The 18,530-nt window shown below is 37.0% G+C and overlaps 2 protein-coding genes across 4 annotated transcripts in view; one reads left to right on the top strand and one right to left on the bottom strand.

Moving 5' to 3' along the window:
* LOC139946423 (alpha-N-acetyl-neuraminyl-2,3-beta-galactosyl-1,3-N-acetyl-galactosaminide alpha-2,6-sialyltransferase-like) overlaps window positions 1-3,514 on the top strand; it is a 49,032-nt gene extending 45,518 nt beyond the window's left edge. For all 3 annotated transcript variants that reach the window (XM_071944062.1, XM_071944064.1, XM_071944063.1), the window contains exon 6: window positions 839-3,514. In XM_071944062.1, the coding sequence (XP_071800163.1) occupies window positions 839-1,322 (484 nt within the window). In that variant the 3' untranslated portion in view covers window positions 1,323-3,514. The remainder of the gene's footprint in view (window positions 1-838) is intronic.
* Window positions 3,515-9,836: 6,322 nt separating this feature from the next.
* On the bottom strand, window positions 9,837-15,013 carry LOC139946038 (UDP-N-acetylglucosamine transferase subunit ALG14-like). Its single transcript, XM_071943621.1, has 5 exons — window positions 14,848-15,013; window positions 13,954-14,105; window positions 12,649-12,771; window positions 12,030-12,089; window positions 9,837-11,523 (listed from the first exon to the last, which is right to left on the bottom strand). The coding sequence occupies exons 1-5, from the start codon at window positions 15,011-15,013 to the stop codon at window positions 11,353-11,355; spliced, it is 672 nt and encodes a 223-aa protein (XP_071799722.1). The 3' UTR covers window positions 9,837-11,352.
* Between the last annotated feature and the right edge of the window lie 3,517 nt (window positions 15,014-18,530).

Genomic DNA, 18,530 nt, shown 5'->3' with positions numbered 1-18,530 from the left:
ATATTGGCAGTCATGCAGACACCGAAACACACGCTCACAGACTTGGAACCAAGTCTAGGGTTTGCACCTCACTAAATAGAGACAAATCCATATTTATTCGAAATAGAACTAAAACTTATAGCTGTTTCGTTTGTTTTTGGTGTTGTTGTTGTTTCGTTTGTTTGTTTGTTTGTTTGTTTGTTTGTTTGTTTGTTTGTTTGTTTGTTTGTTTGTTTGTTTGTTTGTTTGTTTGTTTGTTTGTTTGTTTGTTTGTTTGTTTGTTTGTTTGTTTGTTTGTTTGTTTGTTTGTTTGTTTGTTTGTTTGTTTGTTTGTTTGTTTGTTTGTTTGTTTGTTTGTTTGTTTGTTTGTTTGTTTGTTTGTTTGTTTGTTTGTTTGTTTGTTTGTTTGTTTGTTTGTTTGTTTGTTTGTTTGTTTGTTTGTTTGTTTGTTTGTTTGTTTGTTTGTTTGTTTGTTTGTTTGTTTGTTTGTTTGTTTGTTTGTTTGTTTGTTTGTTTGTTTGTTTGTTTGTTTGTTTGTTTGTTTGTTTGTTTGTTTGTTTGTTTGTTTGTTTGTTTGTTTGTTTGTTTGTTTGTTTGTTTGTTTGTTTGTTTGTTTGTTTGTTTGTTTGTTTGTTTGTTTGTTTGTTTGTTTGTTTGTTTGTTTGTTTGTTTGTTTGTTTGTTTGTGTGTTTTTCCCAGGAAAGGTGGTGGTGGTGGGGGGGGGGGGGGTTCTCTTCGGGTTTTGTGACTTTGTCTGTGTTTTTGGTTTCTCAACGTACTGTAATAGGAATGATAACAAACTTAATGGTTGATTTATCCAAAACAATTTTGTAAAACATTGTGTTATTTTTTTATACAGAGAAAACCCAAACGATGCTACACCATACCATTACTATGGCAACACGGGAAACAACACGCGCACCGAGTGTGGCTACTACATGAAGAGTGAAGAACGCCTGACCAGCGGCCATCTTTTCGTCACCGAGAAATTCATCTTCGGTCGTTGGGCTCAGAAATACAATATAAAGTTCCTTCATCCCGTCTGGAAATCCAAGATCTACAACCAGTCAAACTTGGACTCACCTTTTATGAAACTCTATCGCGAAAAGTACGGCCCAGTGCGACAGAACAGAACTAAGCATTCAGACAAAACCGTACCTTTGGATAAGCTTAGCAAAGTTCATAATAATAGCGGCGACGGTTCCTCAGGGGTCAATGCTAGGTCCCCAAATCGAAATGTCCCGGATGAAGTGGATAACATTGAGGATAAGGACTATGCTTTTCTGATGCTCGGAGGGCGTGGCAAGACTAAGGAATATCATGAGGCGGTTACTGGAAGTTGATGAAAAGTGTGATGGGGAGTCTGTGTACTAGTCGTATCTTCCATCACGATGCAGCCTTTTTGGTTTTCTTCCATAACTCCATTCAACCAAGCTGAGGCTGGAAGTGATAGTCTGGTGCCCAATCATGTTTCATTAGTGTGCACATTACTACAGATTGAGGCTTGACAATGAGGCTATTGGTAACTATGCTTGCATCAGAATGTGATATTGTGATATGAGCAAGTTCGAGTGTGCACCCTGGTAACTATTAAAGGTTAACCATTTTGACTCGAACCCAGGCTGGTCGACCAATGGTTGACTACTATGGTCGTCCACTTGGAACCAGCCTCGAGCCCATGGTTTCTTCACTGGTCCCAATAGCATGTTCCTTGCTAACATGTGTATTAAAGACGCAGAGGGAACCAGTGACACTATAGCGAAAATGTAAAAGTAGAGTGTTAAATCATAGAGGAAGGACAGTGTCGAAGTTGCGAAATATTAATGGAAAAAACCCACCCTTGTCGCACCATGGTCACACGAAGTTGTGTGCTTTCAGATGCTTGATTTCGAGACCTCACATTTTACATCTGAAATCAAATTCGTGGAAAATTACTTCTTTCTCGAAAACCACGTCACTTCAGAGAGAGCTGTTTCTCACAATGTTTTATACTATTAACCTCTCCCCATTACTCGTAATCAAGAAAGATTTTATGATAATAATTATTATGAGTAATTACCATGATAGTGTCCACTGCCTTTAAATACCGTGGTACCGATATCACTGGGCATGTACATGTAGGCTTAAAGTCACCTGGAAGTGGTATTTTTTCAAAATAAAGCTTTTGTCACTAATATATATGTTTTGATGAGTGGAATGTAAATAATCAGTAACTAAGGTTTAAAAAAATCAGTTCTTATGTTATTTACAAATTTAAGAGTAGACCCCGACCCGAGAGGGCGCTGTTCGTGACGTCAATCGAGGCAGACTTTGCCTGTAATGCGTAGAGTAAACACAATTTTTTTTCCCGGCAATGCCGACCAGGTGTATTGCTGCTGAATGCAGAAAACACTTTTTGAAATCTACCAACTCACGACTTGGACGTACATGTACTTTGCACGTGTGTTTACTATACGCATTGCAGGCAAAGTCTGCCTCGATTGACGTCACAAAAGGGGTAGGCGGAGTCAGCCCCCCAAACAACTTTATATATTTTTTAAACATATAAATCGTGACAAATAATTACTAAAAAAATTGTTTTATTGTTCGTAAGCATATACTCTTATGTTTGAAAGAAAAAAAAACATTATTTCCAGGTGACTTTAATGTTGGTCAGTATAGTTGACTACAAATATACACACTCGAATTTGCTCCAAGATGTGATGACAATTTTCCTAAGACAAACATAATTACACATCTTTAACACGACATCGAACATAATTCTTGCTGGTTCGAGCAAAAACGTTGCCAAATAATAGTCTTGACGTGTTAGCGATAACGCCAGTACACCTTTTCTCCTTGCGTGTGTGCGTTGCTAAATCACAAATATTGCTGAAATACTTCGGGGAATGTTTGACAGTTATCGTCACACAGAGGTATTAAATTAAAATACAGAACAAACGTTAATTGACAAAAAAATAGATAATAATAACTTAATTAACTTTAAATGTAAGAAAAAACATTGATTCGTTCTTAAAGAAATTGCTATAATGTGATTCGGTTTTATTTTGATTTCAGTTGTAAAATTGATAGGCCTATAATTCACAAAACTAAGTGTTTTGCACATTACCAGCTATACTTTATATAATTTTATCACTGTGTGGTCATCTTGATTTTACTCCATTCCAACTCATTGTAACCAAACTGAGGCTGGACAAAATAATAATCTGGTGCCCTGCGCAATGAATGTTAGCATTCATTACTGTTATTGGAAACATGGAACCTGACAAAGATGGTGACAGCGTGATAACGGTCTATAGCCTATATCTTAACACGACTGCAAGGGAATGGCTATTGAACACATGTGTTGCTTGATGATTCTGCGGGGTTTCTTCTAGTCTCGGGACAAGTTGAAGTAAGCGTACTTCCATGCACCCCGACCAACTGTGATGACTTTGCATTATACTAGAAGTTGAGGTCGCGTATCCAATCAGCTAATAATGTCTTGCACCAAGACTACGGTCCCCACAGCTTTCCTGCAGGGTCAAATTTCAAAGAGCTGCCTTTTTTTTAAGCAGCAAAAAAAAAAACAAAAAAAAAAGAAAAAAAAAAAACAATGCGGATCAGTTTCCTGCTTAGCAAAATATTAACCACGTATAGCTAGTATAATGTGAAATGGTATTGGCTGGTAAGCATATTCTGGTTAGCACAATTTAGTTATCTTGTTTGTGCTTAAGCTGCTTTGTGAACGTGGGGCCAGATCCTAGTTGAGTATATACCTGCGGCTAGTATTGATAGTAATGATTCATATTGAAAATGTATGCACACATTCCTTTACAATTTCCAAAAGGATTTAAAAGATTCCTTTAGACATCCGAGAGGTTTTTGATAATTGTGGATTTTATTTTGTTTTCATTGTTATTATGATTTTATAAAAGGTGAAACATAGGGTGCGTTCGTTTAGCTTCCCTGGGTCGACCCCGGTGTGTGACGGGGTCTTTTTCCAAGACAAACGTGTGCGGATAATTACCCATGTTTGTCCTGGGAACATAAACAGCCACACACCGGGGTCGACCCAGGAAGCTATGACGAACGCACCCATACAATCACGCGTACTGGTCACGTGAAGATTGTGGTTGCGGAAGGGGTGAGGCTTGGATGGGGGGGGGGGGGTCAAGTAAAAGGCCACATCGGGAATATTTCTAAGAGATGTTGGAATTGCTAGTTTCATCATGCGCAAATTTGTTGTAAACCAATAGTATAAAAGTAAACTTAATTAACAAGTACATAATTTTCACACCTTAAGAGCTATTTATTTGAAAATGAATTAAAAAGTAACTACCAATAAAAAATGTACATACTTGTTTACATCTAAGTATATGCTGGAATATTATCTGAATATGACTCACTGGGTATTTGTATACATAACAATAACATAAATTATTAAATAGTTGTATAATACATATTTTGAAGGCACTAATGCAATATTAAGTAAAATCATCGTGGAATAATTAAAGCTAACTTAATAAACAAGGCTTGCTTTGTATGAGTGTTCGTGATTTTTGTGGCTACTCCCACGTTATTTATTTGGGTCATTGTGTTAACATTCAAACAGTTTACGTTTTGTGCGTAAATGTGATGTCAGGTGGTAACTAATAATGAATTGGTTTTCAAAATCAATCATTCAGCTGCAAACACCCATTCCAAGAAGATCTTAACACAGTAAGATAAAACTTCAATGGTAAAGTAACAATTAACGGTGATGTCAAATTTGCCAAAGATAACTTATCCCTTTTTGATATTGTTCCATTTGTTAAGTTTAGTCTGGTAGTCTAGAATTGTAAAGATGTTTGCCCCCAGGGGAAGAATACGCGCTATTATGCAAATTATTATGTTAATTTACTTCCCTACAACCTATATGCAAATAAGCTATGCTTGAGCGATTCAGTGGACAACAACGATTTGCGCGCACATTCCTTAGTAAAGAAAGTCAAGCCGGTCTGCATCGCGCGTGCTGTGCTATAGCGAGATTCATTTGACTCGGGTGTGTATCTCAACATCTTGGAATTATACTTGCCAGTTGGAAAAATGTAAGTTGTCTTTTATATATAATTCTTAGTATTGGATTCACCAATCCGAAATTCCAACCATAAACTAACCCCAACCCCAGCCCCAATCCTGCCCTAACTTGTAAGTTTACAAACACATGCCGCAATGTTCTATGTGATGGGTGGGTCTTTGCTGGAAACCTTGTAGGGCGCAGCCAACGGCGGAAAACAGTTCTTCAAAAATCGAAGGGGGGAGGGGAACTAGTTTTCCCGATTCAATTCAACAAAATTATAGGGAGGAAAACTTCATACTTAAAACACAAAAACATAAGTAATCAAATTATTTTGAGTGATTTCGTTCTGAGTTAATCTTTATATCTTTAAGTTTTTTGTTTTTTTTAGGATAGAGTACTTAAAATTGGTTGACAAAAATTTTAGTTCCTTCGGTCCATATTTTCGCAGCAGTTGCGTCTTGATGGACAAAGTTACCGACTCACAGTAATTTTTAAGCTCGTAAATTATGCAGCAGAAACACCAATTGAAACATGTTTGTATTTAACGTTTGACAATGGAATAAATAAACTATGAATAATTTCACCCATAAAGACGTTGATGAGAAATTGACGAGAAATAAAGAATACATAATTTTCTTGGCCTAAGACGTAATCTCCAGGTAGAAATTATCGGTCTTAGGTTCTACGTACTCGTACATCATATCCACTGTCTTACCATTGGTCTCCTGGCCACCGTTGGAGGGCGCTGTGGTTGGTTGTTGGGAGACAGTAAGGCTTGCCGAGATGGTATCTAGGGAGGGTGATGGGTGGGGAGGGATGTGCCTCTTGGGAGGTTGTGGTGCATCCGTACTCGGTAGACTGGGTAACCGGAACCCTTCGTTATCGCTATGTTTGCAGTGACAGTTACGACTGGTGGTTTCAAACAATATTTTGTTTTATTATGTGGACGTCTTGTTTTCTATAACACTGCTCTAGAATTGCAAAGGTCGTGGGTTCGAATCCCACCCGAGTAATGTGCCTGTATTTATTTCACAGAACTCGGGTAAGTACTGAATATACAGTGCTAACAGACCTCGGTGTATATGGGTAAAAACCAAAAAAATATATCAACCCCCTTGTTGCAATAGTATATCTTATTGCATTAGTAGCAAGTTAGTGTTACAGCATACAAACTGTAATACCTGAATACAACAAATAACAGTAAACTGTTCTAGTATTTGCACCTTGGGTTTATCAATTTCCCTTCTCAATTTGGGTCATGTATCCAAACACCATGGATAACAGACATAGTAACACCATGCATAGTGTCAAACTTCGGACATTCGGAAGGCAAATTTGTATTACGGGTAAATAACTGGGTTTTGGGGGCACACATCTTAGACTAATGGTCAGAAAAGATGAATAGATGTTTCCCTGGACCCACACACTAAAGATTGAATCATTCTGAATAATAACGGGGAGTTGTGGTGCTGTATTGGTTAGACAATAGGATTACTGCGTGCACATCAACAGACTAATCTGCCATCCCCCACTTTGTCAACCTCTGAGGTTACCCGCACCAATAAATCACTAAAGTGGAAGAGTGATATTTTAGGGTAGTTCAAAATTTTTTTTTTTTTTTTTTTACAAAAGTATGAAGCTGGTCTCCCCCGGCTTTGCCGAGGGTTAAACACAGCGACATATCCATGAGGGGCACAGGCAAGTACGCGCCCCAACAAATATTTTTTTTTTTTCTATACACCATTTACCGCTGCTATGGTGATTGCCATGGGTTAACTCGATTCAGAAAAGGAAATCCTTCAATAAAAAAAATCAGGCATTTTTTTTTTGAGGAGGGTAATTCTGAACCACAGGGGGAAAATTCAGGCCCCCCCCCTACCCCCACAAACTGCAACCAACCCTCATTGAACCGTTTTTCATTTTCTGTCATCCCAGCTGAATATTATATAAAATGACGAAAGTGCTTACCTTTGAGTTCTCAATTTTCTCCGGCATATTCCAAGAGTGGTAATCCAGATGACTACCATAACACCAAGCGATGTTGATAAGAAAACCATGAGTTTATGCTCGGATGACTTTTCTGGCTTTCCCATTTCTGAAAAAAAAATAATAATAATGTTTAGCATAAAAATTTCCAAATACTATTTTCAACTGGCGACGCGACATGTCCGATCCCGGTAATAATATCACGATTATACACTAAATAATTTACACATGACTTACCGTCATTCTCATGAGTAGGCCTAGAGTTCGATGTAGTGCTCGTCGGTTTAACTGTCACGTTGAAAGCAAAACCATGCACAGACAAAGTGATGAAGAAAACCACAAACCAGTAAATCGCCACCAAGCTCCCCATCGTGTTCCTATTATCTTATAAAACAATTCAAGATTCACCCAGCGTAGAGTGGTGGTGGGCACCAAAAATACATGAGTTAAAATTGGTATCGAAAATTCAAAATTGTAAAATTCCCCAAAGCTTGAGTCAAATAAAACCAAACATAAACCATGGAGGTAGAATTAGACTGCATGCATAAACTCAACAATGAATGTACTAAATACGGACTGTATTGGGATGAAACGTGGGTTAAATTGAAACAGATGCAGAAGACTGACGTCAGAAGCACGTCATCCTTAGGAGATGCTCCCTATTGGTTGATAGTCAATTGCTTGCTTGATATGAATATTCATATCAGATTAGCGTAATAGCGTGCCATGGATGTGTTAAGGTTTTGGATGGGAAATGAAAATCTTGATAGCTTATTGTCGATTTAACCTTTTTGTTAACTGTAAGAAGACATCGTAAAAAGAAACATTAGGAAGATAATTATGAATGTTATCACACTCCTGAATAAAAAGGGACTTGTTTTGTGAGATCTGCTGGTACCTTTGGCAAAACAAATTCATTTAAGAGTGGTAATACACCACAGCCTGGCTTACAAAATGTCTCACGCCAACCATTTTGGGGGTTTGTTTTTTGTTAGGGATGCTTGATTTTTTCAACTATTTTTTTTGTGCTGTCTGTTTAAACTTCATGTATAGTTGTTGCTTGGAAAGCTCATGCAGTGTTTTTAGATAGTCTTGAAGTGCTACCATTAGCTCCCCTATCATTAGTGTAGGCGCCTGTAGGCTATTAATAAAGTGGTACCCTCCGTTTCTGACAATATTGATGTTAACAAGAACATTCGACCCCATTAGCTGTGAGACGAGTAGTTCAGGAAATGACTTGTCAATCGGACAATGAGTGATGCGTTGCTCGTCTCGCTGATTAACCATTTTTGTTCGCCAACCTTGTCTCTTAAATCCAATAGGTAACCATCTTCTAAAATTTCACTGCATCTGGGGTTCGACTCGCAAGACCAATACTAGTTTGTTTTAATTTTTTCTCAAAAACCATATCATTTCAAACAATATTTAAAGGCAGTGGACACTATTGGTAATTGTCAAAGACTAGCCTGAACAGTTGGTGTATCTCAACATATGCATAAAATAACAAACCTGTGAAAATTTGAGCTCAATCGGTCATAGAACTTGCGAGATAATAATGAAAGAAAAAATACCCAGGTCACACGAAATTGTGTGCGTTTAGATGGTTGATTTCGAGACCTCAAGTTCTAAATCTGAGGTCTCGAAATCAAATTCGTGGAAAATTACTTCTTTCTCGAAAACTTTGGCACTTCAGAGGGAGCCATTTCTCACGATGTTTTATACCACCAACCTCTCCCCATTACTCGTCACCAAGAAAGGTTTTATGCTAATAATTATTTCGAGTAATTACCAAGAGTGTCGACTGCCTTTAAAGGCAAATATCAAGTGAAGTTTCCACCATGGTCACACTTTATGTGTGAGCGTTTGTTTGTGTTAGGGTCAGGGTCAGGGTTACTATTAGGGACACTATTGGCAAATACTCAAAACAAGTACATGTATCAGCATAAAACCTTACTTGGTAACGAGTGATGGGGAGAGGTTGATAGTATAAATCATTGTGAGAAACGGTTCCCTCTGAAGTGACGTTGTTTTCGAGAAAGAAGTTTTTGTTTGAGACCTCGAAATCAAGCATCTGAAAGCACCCAACTTCGTGTGACAAGGATGTTCTTTCTTTCATTATTATCTCGCAATTTTGAGGACCAATTGAGCTCAAATTGTTATTTTATGCATATGTTGAGATACAGCAAGTGAGAAGACTGGTCTTTGACAACTATTATTACCAATAGTGTCCAGTTAGTAATCTTAACACTCAGTGCACAAACTTTTTAAAGCCAGTGGACACTATTGGTAATTGTCAAAAAATTGCCTTCACAGTTGTTGTATCTCAACATATGCATAAAATAACAAACCTGTGAAAATTTGAGCTCAATCGGTCATCGAACTTGCGAGATAATGACAGAAAAACACCAATGTCACACGAAGTTCTGTGCGTATAGATGGTTGATTTCGAGACCTCAAGTTTGAACTTAAGGTCTCGAAATCAACCATCTAAACGCACAGAACTTCGTGTGACAAGTTCTAAACTAGAGGTCTCGAAATCAAATTCATGGAAAATTACTTCTTTCTCGAAAACCACGTCACTTCAGAGGGAGCCATTTCTCACGATGTTTTATACCATCAACCTCTCCCCATTACTCGTCACTAAGAAAGGTTTTTTGCCAATAATTACTTTGAGTAATTACCAATAATGTCCACTGCCTTAAAAGCAGAAGTGAGAAAGAGACTCAGAAGACACAAGTAACCCGTATAATATTATTCAGAGGGTCATTTTTAATGGCTAACCATACAAACATAGATGACAAATGACACGTTTTTACATCTTTTTAGCACCTTTATTTTCAATAATTAACGTTTATCTGACAATCGATTAATTATAACACTTTAAAACGTTTGCGAAAAATTGACGGATAGGACACCCAAGATCGGGACAATCCACACACAGACAGGCAAGCTTTTGTTATAGTCTTCACTCAAGTCGAAATTTTTAAACAGGCGTCCGCATTACAGCAAATGTACATGTCGGATGTGTACACATTACAGATCAAGGGTCGGACCCGACTTGAGCCGAGTCTAGTATTACTAAAAGCGTAATAAATCTTCAGTTGGAACTTCAAGCAACTCTTGATGGATTATCGCTTTAAATTGGAATTTAATTATTAATGACATGATATTACCAGAGAAGAGGGGGCAGTTGAACTAAGGTAAACACAAGGGATAATGCTGTCCTCAAATTGGAATACTTTGGACTTTTCACTGAACACAATGTCATGTCTATGCGATGACCTTAATTTAATGCACTCTATACAATTATTTGCATAAATGTCTTCGAAATCTTTGATCCCGATAAAAACCCACTTCAATTTATGTAAAGAACCAGTAATAACATCAGCGAGTGTTTATTGTGTTGTTTTATTGTATTGTATTGTATTGAAAACAATTCTTCAGTGCTTAGGGTTTGGGTCTTTTTTTGTGCTTAATCAATTCTTTGGAACTGGGCCCTGGCTCCAAAAACATTTGTTGTTTATTTTGTTTACTTGAAACAATCCTAAAACAATATTTCATATGAATTTGTTATTTTTATAAAATGTGGTATTATTTCCTGTTTTCAAGTCTAGCAGAGTCCTTCTCAAATGCATATTGATGCCCGTCTTGACCACAGATTACTTTGATAAACAGTTTTGTTTTCTTCACTTTTTATTTATTTCATTATTATTATTGCTTTCATAATCCCTTTTAATTACTTTACAATCATAGCTTTAATTAAAATAGGTTTGCAGTAACACTAGTGTTTGTTCTGAAAAAGAACCGGTGGTTCAGAACAGAACCAACACTACCCATCAAAGATATCCACATGGTGTAATTGCAAACCATCTCTTTTAAATACTTCCACCATGCAAAGTTTCAAACCAACGTTATCATTGCTTTGAGCAATATACCATTCTTAAAGCCATTGGACCCTTTCGGTAAACAGTATTGTCCAAGGCCCACACTTCATGTATCACAACTTCTACATCAAATAACAAACCTGTGAAAATTTGGGCTTAATCGGTCATCGGAGTCGGGAGAAAATAACGGGAAAACCCACCCTTGTATCCGCGCGTTTCGCCATGTCATGACATGCGTTTAAAATAAATCCTTAATTCTCGTTAACGAGAATTGATATTGTTTTACTGTTTTCTCAAAAAGTAAAGCATTTCATGGGCTAATATTTCAAGAGAAGTATTTCACCACTACCTTCTGTAAACCCTGTAAGTTATTTGTAAATCTGTGAACTTTTTTTTTTTTTTTCTGTACCGAAAGGGTCCAATGGCTTTAACAAACCTATTTTAAATATTTCAGCTTTACTATTAAACCACTCGTCCCAAATAGATTGATTTGGGGTACTTCTCCTTTAGACTTTGCCAGTGCACTAAGAGATGATCAGCAAAGAGGTACATGATTCGACCAGACAGGGACATTGTTTGCACTCTGCACACACTCTCTACGTACACTTGTTGAACATCTTTCATCCCAAGGAACTGCATTTCAGAAAAAGACATTTCAAAAATTTAGTTAGAATCTTTTAGTTTAAAGACACGAAACAAAAACACTAGACATGTTTGGTAGTTGTCAAAGACCAGTATTCTCACCTGATGTACGCCAACATGTGTATCCAGTCTGTATAAATGTGGGCTCAAGCATCGTGTGTGCTCTCAGATGCCTTTAATAATAACAAAAAAGGCTTCAGGGCCTAGAGTCTTTCTCAGCTCAAAGTATCTGAGTGAGAAGTTACCTCTCTGAATAGTTTGCGTAAAATGTAACCACCATATTTTATAAAATTTTCACATGATGTTGTTACGGTGTATGTTTCGCAAAGATTGCATATTGAAATGATCAAGGGGCTCTTTAAAAAGTATCTGCTGATGTTGGCACTAAAATGATGGTTCACAAAATGTCTGGACAACTTTGATCATTTGAACATACTGTAGTTCAGACCATTCAATAATACAAACAAATGTCTTCTGTTATAAATCAGGATACTCACCCTCATTGTGAATCCAGCTGCACAAATTGGTATACATGTTCCGGGGCCATTGCAAAGTATCTACGGGAAAAGACAATTGACACACATGGGTAAACAACATGTGAGTTTATAAGTGTCAGAAAATTAGAACTACTTCACATTTCACAACTTACACACTAAAAGGGGGTGTGTGCTTTCTTGAGTGTTAGAGGCAGTAGACGTACTGTTCTAAGAGTTGTACACCTTCAGCCTTAGACTGTGAATATGGGGAGACTGCCAACATAGGGCTAGATAGCTCACTTGGTAGAGAGCCAGGCGTAAAAGTGCATCAACTTTAGTGTTATCCCCTGGCTGCCGCTTTTCAGGTTTCATTGTAAACTTGGGTGTGATCCCTGGCTAAACTGCAGCCACTGGCTTCATGGCTTCTGACTGGCACCCCGGACAAAGATATTAACAAAAATGGAGAGACTGCAAACAAAGGGCTAAATATGTAGCTCAGTTGGTAGAGTAATGACACACTAAACCTGTTTTAATTGGTTTGCTGCAAAAAGCAAAAACGGACCAGTCATGTCAAAATTTGCTTTGCAATTGCATTCACAGGACTATGAACCGGGTTTAAGGACCACTAATCCTTACTTACCAAATCAGGGGAATGTCTGAAGACAAGTGGGAAGGAATAGAGAGAGGCATAGAGCGTCGAGGCCACACTTGTGATGTAAGACTGCCTCACTTCACGACTTCTAGGTATCCTTTCCAGGCTGAACTAGGGTTTAAGAATAATAACAATAATAGTGGCTTCTTATATAGTGCGCATATAATAATATGTCACTCAGTGACGTTCAAGGCGCTTTAACATACTGTATTTTCTGCAAGGTATCTTGTGTGGGACTACATATTGAATTATGAGACCTACTCCTTTAACATAGCACCATGTAATTGTTTACAATGTGCTGTTAATTGCTAGAAAACATACCTCCGCATTAAACTTGACCTGACTACGACCTGAGGGCAAATTGTATCAGCAGCTTGGTGTGTCACGAAAATAGACTTAAAGCCATTGGACACTTTCGGTAAACAGTATTGTCCAAGTCCCACACTTCGTGTATCACAACTTATATATAAAATAACAAACCTGTGAAAATTTAGGCTCAATCGATCATCGGAGTCGGGACAAAATAACGAGAAACCCACTCTTGTTTCCGCACGTTTCGCCGTGTCATGACATGTGTTTAAAATAAGTCGGTAATTTTTGCTATCGAGAATTGATATTGTTTTAATGTTTTCTCAAAAAGTAAAGCATTTCATGGAATAATATTTCAAGAGAAGTCTTTCACCATTACCTTCTGTAAACCCTGTAAATTATTTGTAATGTGTGAACTTTTTTTTTCTGTACCGAAAGGTGTCCAATGGCTTTAATTGATTGCACTTTGCTTGCTAACCAGAAGAATACGTTTTTGTTTTTGAAATAAAACTTTTTATGTAGCCTTTACTGTTCAAAATGTTGAGCTTTATTTTTTATATTATTTTTCCATAGCCACCGCTTCTTTGTTGAAATAGCTTTGTATTTGTACAATGGTGTCATCATGTATCATGCTGTTCTTACTAACTTCATCTACTATGCAAAGCTATAATAAATCTTACCCATTGCATTGCATAATTGTTGGGAAAACAACAAATCATAGGCCCCCTATTCAAAGTAAACTCTGTAAATAGTCAACTTGAGCGAAACTACATTTTCTTAAAGCAGAATAGTCTGCAGAAACTTCATACCATTCAGGGAGTGCGCCATTGGCAAACAATTCTACCGCTAAAACTTGTCAAGATCCCTCTTCACAAAAATCAATTAGATAAAAACACTGATACGTCATTTGTCATTAATTCTAAAATTTAATCGTTCAATATCATAATTATTAAACAATTTACTTTTGAACTATTTCCAACTAACCTGTGAGTTCCGTCCCTCTTTTTTTCTTCCTGACTCAAAATGTTTGATTTTTTCCTCACTCAGTTTGTCTGTATCGGCGAGGATATAAATCCTAGGGGAGTAGGCATCACTCAGACTTCCCATCAGCCTTAAAATCTCTGTTGTGTGTCCTCCTAAAGTAAAAAGGTCAAACATAGTATTTATTGTTATTAAATTTTTGTCTCTATGTTAAAAAACTAAATAAATAAATAAATAAAAGTCTTTAAGCTTTATAATTTGATTTTCTTCCTCCATGATGTCACATTCATCGAAGCAGAAAGGGGAAGCAATATTTGGGAATGTAAATAACCAACAGAATTTTACTGGTAGATAAGATATGGGGTTTTCATATTGCTGGTGATGTGTTTTAGAGGTTTAAGACATTGGACACTATTGGTAGTTGTCAAAGACCAGTCTTCTCACTTGGTGTATCTCAACATATATGCACAAAATAACAAACCTGTGAACATTTGAACTCAATTGGTCGTTGCGAGATAATAATGGAAGAGAAACCCTTGTTACACAAAGTTGTGTGCTTTCATGCTTGATTGTGAGACCTTGCGTGTGAGGTCTCGAAATCAATTCAAGTATTTTACTGAGAAATTACTTCCTTCTCAAAAACTATGCTACTTCAGAGGGAGCCGTTTCTCACAATGAATGTTTCATACTACAAACAAAAAAAACTCCCCATTGCTCGCTAACAAGTAAGTTTTTATGCCAACAATTATTCTGAGTAATTACCTAATTATATAGTGTCCAGTGCCTAATAATATAATATGGGTATTTTGTTTTCTCACACAAAACACAATGTCCACAGAAGGTATTCCATTGACATATTTGTATACATCCCTGTCAAAACGGAGGAGTCAATCTTACCTGATCCCGTAATTATCATAATTTTTAGTTGTCTTAAATTACTGTGCGTCATACATCTTTGTTTGCCGAGACCTCTTAGCACTACTACCAGTCTGAGAAACAAGAAAACAAGTAGAAAACACAAGCCACCGAACACCAACATTTTTGTGTCCATGGAAGCTGCCATCTTGGTGACCTTTGAACTGTTGTGAGTTGGGTCTTACTCCTGGACTCTTCGACTAAGCGTTTGTATGTGTATGGGGGTATGTATGGTCAGTCGGCTCGCTTAGTACCAGACTAAAAACGGCAGTGTGACGTTTTTCCACACGAGAGGGCGCTTTCAACCATGAACCGCACTCACGCCCACAGATAATAAGAACTTGGGGTTCTTTATGTCTGTGCTCACTGCCACACTTTAATGCAACAATTCTTGCTCCAAGCTCATATATGATAATACATTAGTGTAGGCCCTAATCAAAATCTTTGGAGTAATAACGTTTTTTGGGGTCATGCAATTTACAACAATGTATCACAACCCGAGGCTCTGTGTTTCAACCTACTATGGTTTCATCTCATTGAGGTGAGATTTTTATAAATATTTGTAGATTTAATATGGCGGGACTGCCTTATGGAAACTGGCAGCGAGTCGGTTTGGAAAAAAGCACGTTCTTTTATTTTCTTCGGGTTGTTTTTCATGGGTAAATAGCAACAATTCAAAACGGCTGACCTACCCAACATTTTAAAGAAATCTGAAGTTTTGTTGGCTAAAAATAATGATTGGTTCTCAAGAGGGACGTTAAATAATATTGTGGTCGAGTATGTTTTTTACAATTGCATTTAGCACTGGTTACTAGGGGGGGGGGGTTAGTGTAGTGCACGGTTAGTGTAGTGCACCCGCGGGACACAAACCGTCTGGAAGATCGAGAAAAATGTAGGTAACTATGGAAAATTACATCATTTTTGCTTTTCAAAAATTCAATCTGAGAAATATTACTGCCAGATGCTTTTTTCAAATTGTGTAATTAAATTACGGATTAGGGGGCCTATGCTTAAAGTCACCTGGACATATTTTTTTTTCTTTCAAACATAAGAGTATATGCTTACGAACAATAAAACATTTTTTTTAGTAATCGTTTGTCACGATTTATATGTTTAAAAAATACATAAAGTTGTTTGGGGGGCTGACTCCACCTACCCCTTTTGTGACGTCAATCGAGGCAGACTTTGCCTGCAATGCGTATAGTAAACACACGTGCAAAGTACATTATACGTCCAAGTCGTGAGTTGGTACGTTTCAAAAAGTGTTTTTCTGCATTCAGCAGCAATACACCTGGTCGGCATTGCCGGAAAAAAAAAAATCTTTTTTTGAAACGTACAAACTCACGACTTGGTCCGTACATGTACTTTGCAATTGTGTTTACTCTACGCATTACAGGCAAAGTCTACCTCGATTGACGTCACGAACAGCGCCCTCTCGGGTCGGGGTCTACTCTTAAATTTGTAAATAACATAAGAACTGATTTTTTTAAACCTTAGTTAACTGTTTATTCACGTTCCACTCATCAAAACACATTATATTACTGACAAAAGCTTTATTTTGAAAAAATACCACTTCCAGGTGACTTTAAGTTTCCCGATGGACAGTCACAAAAGCCACCCTGTTTGGGAATGTTTGCGAAATCTTTAAAATGTGAATAAAAAATGTTTAATGACATTTTCACAGATAATTATTTATTGTATAAATCTACGATTCTATAGAATAAAACCAGCAAAACTTACTATAAAAATAGTTTTTCTTTTATCATTTGAAAAGAAATACATACACCTATCAATGAAAAAATGCGTTAAGAGTCCATGTGGATCAGGTGGCAATAATTTTGTTTAGTAAAGGGATAACTATTTTTGCTATCCGTTGCTCCTCAAACCAAGCTTAAAAGCAGTGGACACTATTGGCAATTACTCAAAATAATTATCATAAAACCTTTCTTGATCAAGAGTAATGGGGAGCTGCTGTTGATATAATAAAACATTGTGAGAAACAGCTCCATCTGAAGTGACTAAATTTTCGAGAAAGAAGTAGTTTTCCACGAATTTACTTTTCGAGACCTCAGATTTAGAATTTGAGGTCTCGAAATCAAGCATCTGAAAGCACACAACTTCGTGCGACAAGGGTGTTTTTTTTTCATTCATTAATATCTCGCAACTTCGACAACAGATTGAGCTCAAGTTTTCACAGGTTTGTTATTTTATGCATAATGTTGAGATACACCAACTGTGTAGACTAGTCTTTGGCAACAACCAGTATTGTGTCCAGTGTCTTTAACAAAACGAGGGATATTTTGTTTTACTTTGTCCCTAAACACAGTTACACTAGAAAGGGGGTGGGTTTGTTATCCATTGTTCAACATAAACAACATTATCACTCAAATGACACGTTAGGCTTAAACAATTTTTCTTTATCATTTTAACAATATTAAATAGACGATGTGACCTCTGACGTCACACGAAAACCATAACATGATTCGCGCGCATACCGCCGGGCAAAACCTTTATGTTTTGGCAACCAGCTGGAAAGTGTGCAATCTTACCATGACTACGTGTCTTTTTGCCCGGCGAAACATGACGTAAACAGTGTTTTTTTTTCAACAGAGGGCGGTTTGAGTGTAAACATAGGTCACATCGTCTATAGTGAAAGTGATACTGGCTTCTTTCATGTTTATTCTGAGTAATAACTTATTTAATAAACTATCGTACAGCTGGTGATTGTTGTGATGATAATTAATGTTCATCGGGTTCAAATTAGCACACACTGAACACGATGGTTTATCCTTACATCAAAATTCACTATACTGATTTGTAAATATTATTATAGTTTAATTTTAAATAATGCTTACAACCCAATGGTCCGACTTTTCTATTTTCCGACACCCTAGTGTGTTTTCCTATAATCCTAAACATAGTGCATCTATTATTATTAATTCCATTTTCACGAGCAAAAATTTTAAATTATGTCAGTCAGAAATATAAATGTGGTAACTAGAATTCCGCAGCACAAAGGGAAGTGTCACCCTAAAGAATGACATTATGCCACAGCACCCTCAGTTGTCCTGACAAGTTTTCAAGTAAACTAATCAATAATACAAAGTTATGGATTTTCCATACAAATATTAACGGGATTTTGGGAAGTAGTTCTAAATATTCCTCAGAATTTATATTATTACTACAGGGGCCCTGTGACGAGAAACGTCTAAACGATCCCCTGCCAACAAAATAAAGAAAACATTATCTAAGACTGAGGACGATTACTGAATTTTATAAATTAATGATAACATCTTGAGCAGCAATAGCCCTAAATTCTGCTTATGTTTGCTTTAGATAAGTAATAAATACTTGTAATAATAAGGCACCGTATACGCAAAGATTTCCGACTAAACTAAATATCAGTATTAATATAATTGTTTAATACTGAGCTTTAAAGCTCTTAAATTTAAGTGGACATTACGAATTTGAATTTCGCAGTCAGTCTCTTTTTGTTGTTGCAAACAAAGAGTATGTGCAATCTATGGCACATTGTAAAGTAAACCGATTTAAGGGAAATGCGTTCACATAGTGCATCTGAGAAGGGTTTTTGGCGATGTAGGTTTTCGTAGATGGATGAAGATGATGCCGAATTGAGATGCATTTTAATTATTGAAGGTTAGGTT

This window comes from Asterias amurensis, chromosome 13, assembly GCF_032118995.1.
Source record: "Asterias amurensis chromosome 13, ASM3211899v1".
Classification (NCBI taxonomy): Eukaryota; Metazoa; Echinodermata; class Asteroidea; order Forcipulatida; family Asteriidae; genus Asterias; species Asterias amurensis.
This window is presented reverse-complemented; position numbering and strand designations above follow the sequence as displayed.

Bases quoted from the DNA above. Each gene is read 5' to 3' on its own strand.
- LOC139946038 (XM_071943621.1), bottom strand. From the start codon at position 15,013: ATGGCAGCTTCCATGGACACAAAAATGTTGGTGTTCGGTGGCTTGTGT. The intron at 12,772-13,953 runs GTTAGTTGGAAA...CTTAAACCCTAG, and splicing joins AAGAGGGACGGAACTCACAG to TTCAGCCTGGAAAGGATACC. The intron at 11,524-12,029 runs GTGAGTATCCTG...TCTGAAATGCAG, and splicing joins CAGCTGGATTCACAATGAGG to TTCCTTGGGATGAAAGATGT.